This window comes from Littorina saxatilis, unplaced genomic scaffold (genome assembly GCF_037325665.1).
Source record: "Littorina saxatilis isolate snail1 unplaced genomic scaffold, US_GU_Lsax_2.0 scaffold_1049, whole genome shotgun sequence".
NCBI classification, from domain to species: Eukaryota; Metazoa; Mollusca; class Gastropoda; order Littorinimorpha; family Littorinidae; genus Littorina; species Littorina saxatilis.
In genome coordinates this window covers 34,186-40,000 of record NW_027127637.1, presented here as the reverse complement: position 1 = coordinate 40,000, position 5,815 = coordinate 34,186, and the positions used below count along the sequence as shown (strand labels likewise).

General features: G+C 44.4%; 1 protein-coding gene across 1 annotated transcript; it reads left to right on the top strand.

Annotated features, from left to right (window-relative positions):
- The first annotated feature begins 2,310 nt into the window (after positions 1 to 2,310).
- Positions 2,311 to 4,392, top strand: LOC138956040 (piggyBac transposable element-derived protein 3-like). The gene has a single exon (XM_070327506.1). It carries the CDS (start codon positions 2,311 to 2,313, stop codon positions 4,390 to 4,392), a length of 2,082 nt encoding a protein of 693 aa, XP_070183607.1.
- Positions 4,393 to 5,815: the final 1,423 nt, after the last annotated feature.

Here is a 5,815-nt window from a genome sequence, read left to right as displayed (position 1 = left end):
ACCATTTTGCTTCTTTGAGCCAAAAATTTTTCCGGGGGGGCATGCCCCCGGACACCCCTAGCAAATTCAGGCGCTTCGCGTCCATCACATTCACTTTCGATTCAAAGTGCACCCCCCCTTACAAAGCAACTGATCCGCCCCTGCTTATACACTGACACACGCACACACCTGGGTAGCGCGACTCTTGTTGCTGCTCGCTTTCCACTGAGAGGAAGCGACCCGAATTTCACAGCAAAGGGATTACAAAGTGAATGAAGTATGCCTGCATTATTAGATGTCAGTAATAATTATATGTGCTGATTGTTCTCTTTGCCTGCGCGCGTATAGTGTGTTGGTTATGTTTGGTTATAGTATGTTTGCTTATGTTTGGTCGTTATTTTTGCCTGTGCGCGTATTGTATGTTTGGTCGTTTTCTTTGCCTGTGCATGTATAGTTTGTTGGTTATGTTTGGTCGGTTTCTTTGCCTGTGCGTGTATAGTATGCTTGGTCGATGTATGTATTGTAAAGCGCTAAGAGTAGACAATTTTCTAGAATAGCGCTATAAAAGTTTGCATTATTATTATTATTATTATTAAATTTAATTAAAACGAACGAGAGCAGAGCATGCAGGTTTTAACCCTGTTTTGTTAGATTAGTGCATTTTATTTGTTCAACTGCATACTCTGGTTACAAAAGCAGCAGGTAATATCTTAAAGACATGATCTTCTGGCAAATTGATCAACCACTAGGCCTACTTTAGCGCTAGGTTATGGCTGAATTTATTAACCCCTAGGCCTACTTTAACGCTATGTTCTGGCTGAATTTATCAACCACTAGGCCTACTTTAGCGCTAGGTTATGGTTGAATTTATCAACCACTAGGCCTACTTGAGTACTATTTTCTGGCTGAATTTATCAATCACTAGGCCAACTTGAGCGCTATGTTCTGACTGAATGTATCAGCCACTAGGCCTACTTGAGCACTATCGTTATGGGTGAATTTATCAGCCACTAGGCCTACTTGAGCACTATGTTATGGGTGAAAGTATCAATCAATCAATCAATCAATATGAAGCTTATATAGCGCGTATTCCGTGGGTACAGTTCTAATTAAGCGCTTGTCGAAGAGTTGTCAACACAGGACTAACAAAGAAACTAACATCTACAGACGGAAACAAACTTTATCACACACTAGCAAACCCTGATAAACATACAACAAACAACTGTTTAACAACAATGTACACATCAATAGCTAGGTCCAAACAAAATAATATCAAACACAAAGAAAACACCTCTCACAGAGCACAGCACAAGAATGTCTTTTGGGGCACAACACATCACGGCGAACATGAAAGTCGCAGCCAGCTACAGGAAGAACTGATAGTCCAGGCATCTTAGCCACTTTAGTGAAGGGAACGTTGAAGTGACAATGACTAGGTTTAACCCATATCCTACCATGCACGCTTCACACGTGCATTAAAAAAGTTGAAGGTTTCAGTGGCAATGAAAGCGAGATCACTTTTGATTTTGATGTGCCGCGATTGCTGATAGAGTTGTCTACCTTTCCAACACCCCTTCCCGCTTCCTGCTTGCAAAACTCACACGTGGAAACATCTTTCTGCAGCAGACTCGGAAAAATGACTTCGAAATCTTCACGTCAATCTCAGTAAGTGCCATTTATTTACAAAAGCAGTTATGTTGCTAAAGCTTGCACTTTTATTTGCATGGACATCTATGGAAAAACATGTTAGATTCGATTTGTGTGTAGGATGAAAGTTCCATGGAACTTTTGATCGAAGTAAAAGGTAACGTCTCTGCACGCTCCAAGCGTGCATGGTAGTGAAAGGCCCCTGTATTTAGTGCTGGGCTACGTACGCTTCACGCGTGCATGGTAGCGAGAGACCCCTGGGTGTTGTGTACTTACATACTCTATAAACATGCACATAGTAAAATGCTTTTGACTTTCAAATAAACATGCAGTGGCGGATCCAGTGGTGCGGCGTAGGGGGCACTATTTCTTGTTCTTTTGATGATAATATTGTGTTCTTTTGATGCTATGTTCGTATTGTGTTCTTTTGACGCTATGTTCGTGTCTCTGCTCTCCCCTGCAATGTCGCCCCCCCTCCCCGTCTGGCATGGTGTTGTGGGTTATGAATGCATACATTCTTGTAAGTGTGCATATTTCTGTATGCAATCATGCATTTACATATAGGCTCATACATACATTGTATACACTCTCGCTTGCACCAAACACACTAAATTCTTTGCAAGTTATTCAAACATACTGACGTTACTCTATTTCTTTGCATTCTTTTTCAGACTCCCACGACGGATGAACGTACATGATGTCTTGAGTCAACTCGAGGAAGATGGATTCTTCAATGCAGCTGTGTACATCACTCCCCCAGGTGATGGGGAATTATCTGATGAAGACAGCGGAGAGGAAGATGGGGGTGGACAGGTAAACAATTTGAACCGTCGTCAGCTTCACGCTGAGGCTGAAGGAGTAGTGACTCGCAGTGATGGACAGGTAGTCAGAATGGGTGGCCCGAACGACGAGACTGAGTTAGATCAAGACCCGCCTGGACGACCTGCCTCTCCACAACCAGTACCCGCTTCTCCACAACCAGTACCCGCCTCTCCACAATCAGTACCCGCCTCTCCACAATCAGTACCCGCCTCTTCACAATCAGTACCCGCCTCTCCACAATCAGTACCTGCCTCTCCACAATCAGTACCCGCCTCTCCACAATCAGTACCCGCCTCTCCACAATCAGTACTCGCCTCTCCACAGCAGGCACCTGCTCTACGTAACCTACGTAATCGCCAGCGAAATCAACCTGCTCCTATTCAGGTACCGGTGCCTCGGCAACAGCTTGCAGGCCGCCTGCTACAGAATCAGAGGCAACAGCGCCTGCAGCAACCTGCTGTGCGTAATTGGAGACGAGAAGATCTTCCAAGAAATCTAAATCTCCAACAACAGTGGCCTGTCCTTCCACAAGCACAATTTCTCAATGAAAACCTCAATCCTTTGGAGATGTTTGAACTCTTTATTGACGATGACGTGGTTGATTACATCGTGGATCAGACAAATCTTTACGCGAGGAGAGACAAAGGGAACCACACCTTTGTTACCACCAGGCAAGAGTTCCGCACATTTATGGCCATACTGCTCCTCTCTGGATACAACCAGATTCCACGCAGAACCATGTATTGGGAGAGAAACACTGACTGTCACAACACCGCTGTCTCTGGTGCCATGAGCAGGAACAGGTTCGATGAACACATGAGATTTCTCCACCTTGCAGACAACAACACACTGGACCCAAACGACAAGGTCAGCAAAGTCAGGGCATTCGTCTCGATGATCAACGAGAGGTGTCTGTTGTATTTCCCTGAGCAGCAACATCTCTCAATCGATGAGAGCATGGTCCCCTATTTCGGACATCACTCGACAAAACAATTCATCCGAGGGAAGCCAATTAGATTTGGTTTCAAACTGTGGACCCTCGCTGACCCGCTTGGGTACGTTGTTCAATTCGAACCGTACACTGGGGCTGGCGGTGGTCAACCATACGGTCGTCTTGGTCTCGGGGGAACGGTGGTCAAAGATCTGATTTCGGAGCTTCCACAACGCCCTTATCACCTGACGTTTGATAACTTCTTCACATCTCTTCCACTGCTGAGTGATCTTGCGGCTAACGGCATAGGGGCGACAGGAACAATCAGGAAGAACCGCATAGAACACTGCCCAATGAGAGATGCCACCCGGTTCGCCAAAGAAGACCGTGGTGCCCTAGACTTCCGTCATGACCGACGCAGCAACGTACTGGTTGTGGAATGGAACGACAACAGTGTAGTGACCGTGGCGAGCAACTGCGATCGTGTGATGCCGCTTGCACGAGTTCGGCGCTGGTCAAGAGCACAACGTCAGTTTGTTCAGATAGAGCAGCCAGATCTGCTCAGAGTGTACAACGCAACCATGGGTGGAGTTGACAGGGCAGATCAAAATATCAATGCCTATCGGATCTCTTTGCGCACCAAAAAGTGGTGGTGGCCATATTTTGCACATGTGCTGGAACTCGTGATGCAGAATGCGTGGCTGTTGTTCCGGAGAACAGATGCACACACCGCCGAGCCTCTCGACTTGCTTGCCTTCCGGCGACGCATTGTGCAAGTCTACCTGATGCGGCATGGAGCCATTGCCATGCCACGGCGTGCTGCTCGACTTGCTCTGCCTGCCGTCCACAGAGTGCCAGACGAAGTCAGGTTTGATGGCGTCGGTCATTTCGCTGGTCCATCGCAGACAACAAAGCGGTGCGCACTGTGCAAGAAGAACACCAAGAAACTCTGCCTGAAATGCACAGTTGGACTTCACAATCAGTGCTTCAATGCGTTTCACGGCATCCACTGAGCGTGCAGGTCTTCCATGACGCTCTGCTCAACTTGCCATGTCTACAGAGCTCAAAGTTGAAACTTATGAGTTTGAGAAACTATTTGTGAACTGTAGGTCTTGTCATCACTACTTTGTGTTTGTTCGTATCATTTGTTTGTGAAGTTTTGGAGATAAAAAAAACGCGTACCCTCTTGATACCATGCACTCTCTGAGCGTGCATCATGAGAACACTTATACGTACCCGTTGGCTACCATGCACTCTTCAAGCGTGCGTCCTCAAAAACTCATAAGAAAAATAAAAGTTCAAATGTTATGATTATATTTGTGTTAGAGAGTGTGTTTGTGATCGGAAAAAGCGAAAAAAAATAAAAAATATCTAAAAAAAAAATGTTGGTAGGATATGGGTTAAAATGTCCCTTATCAGAAAGTTCAACCTCAGTCCTTTGATGTTTATTGAACACATTTTCATATAAAGTTGGCGCTTCATACGGAAAAATGGCTTTGAAATTGACCCTAATCCTTCTTTGGGCTCTGTAAATGTCGTTTGGGGCTATGGTTGTAAAATGGTATCTACTGGTCACCCCAATGTATAAACTGAAAACTCTTTCTGCACCAGAACACGCAGAAAGGATTGTATCTGCCTGATGTCTGATGCTTTTCAAAATCCCCAACCACTAACACCTTCAAAACGGACTTTACCTGACACTGTTGTTTTTCCCTATATAATCCTTACTATTTTTCCGAGACGTCGTCGTGTTGTGTATTTAGCTTGCCACAACCTCATACATGGTCCTAAAAGTTAAAGTTGAAGAAAATACTAAAGATAAATGAACAAGCTGACGCAGTGTCATTCGCACCGTGAATCCCCCCATGGGAACATACTAAAGTCTGGTTCCAAATAGGCTCAATTTCCTTCTATTTCTTTGTATTTCTGCCTCGTAGGGGTAGGGGTGTTCAAACCAAAGGCACCTTTAAACCAAAATTCAAATCACACATCTTACAATACTAAGACACTCAGCAGTGAAAGGGTGTCTGCTGGTAAAAAATTCCAAACAATCCTAAAAGTACTTCACTATTAATAGTGCTTTTAGAAAGAGCCGTTATTTTTCCCTCTATAATCAGTATTGTGTTTTCTGCGAACATGTAGTCTATTTAGATGGTTGTCATGTGCACATGAGTTGCTAAAGCGTTTTCAGTTGGGCATATGTCGAAAAGCAAAGAATTAGCCCTTTGAAAACCATCAGAACTGTCACACAAAAATAACATTTACCTATCTCACCAACTGACCAAACATAGGGCTTTTCCTTATGTATTATGTATTGTCGTGTTTTTTGTAGCATACTTGTGAAAACAGCCACCACTGTTGTAAATGATACTTTAAAGAGCATTATTTCATTTTTACAGTTGAAGGACAACCTGGACTGCCGTATATTACAGCTGT

Bases quoted from the DNA above. Each gene is read 5' to 3' on its own strand.
- LOC138956040 (XM_070327506.1), top strand. From the start codon at position 2,311: ATGAACGTACATGATGTCTTGAGTCAACTCGAGGAAGATGGATTCTTC.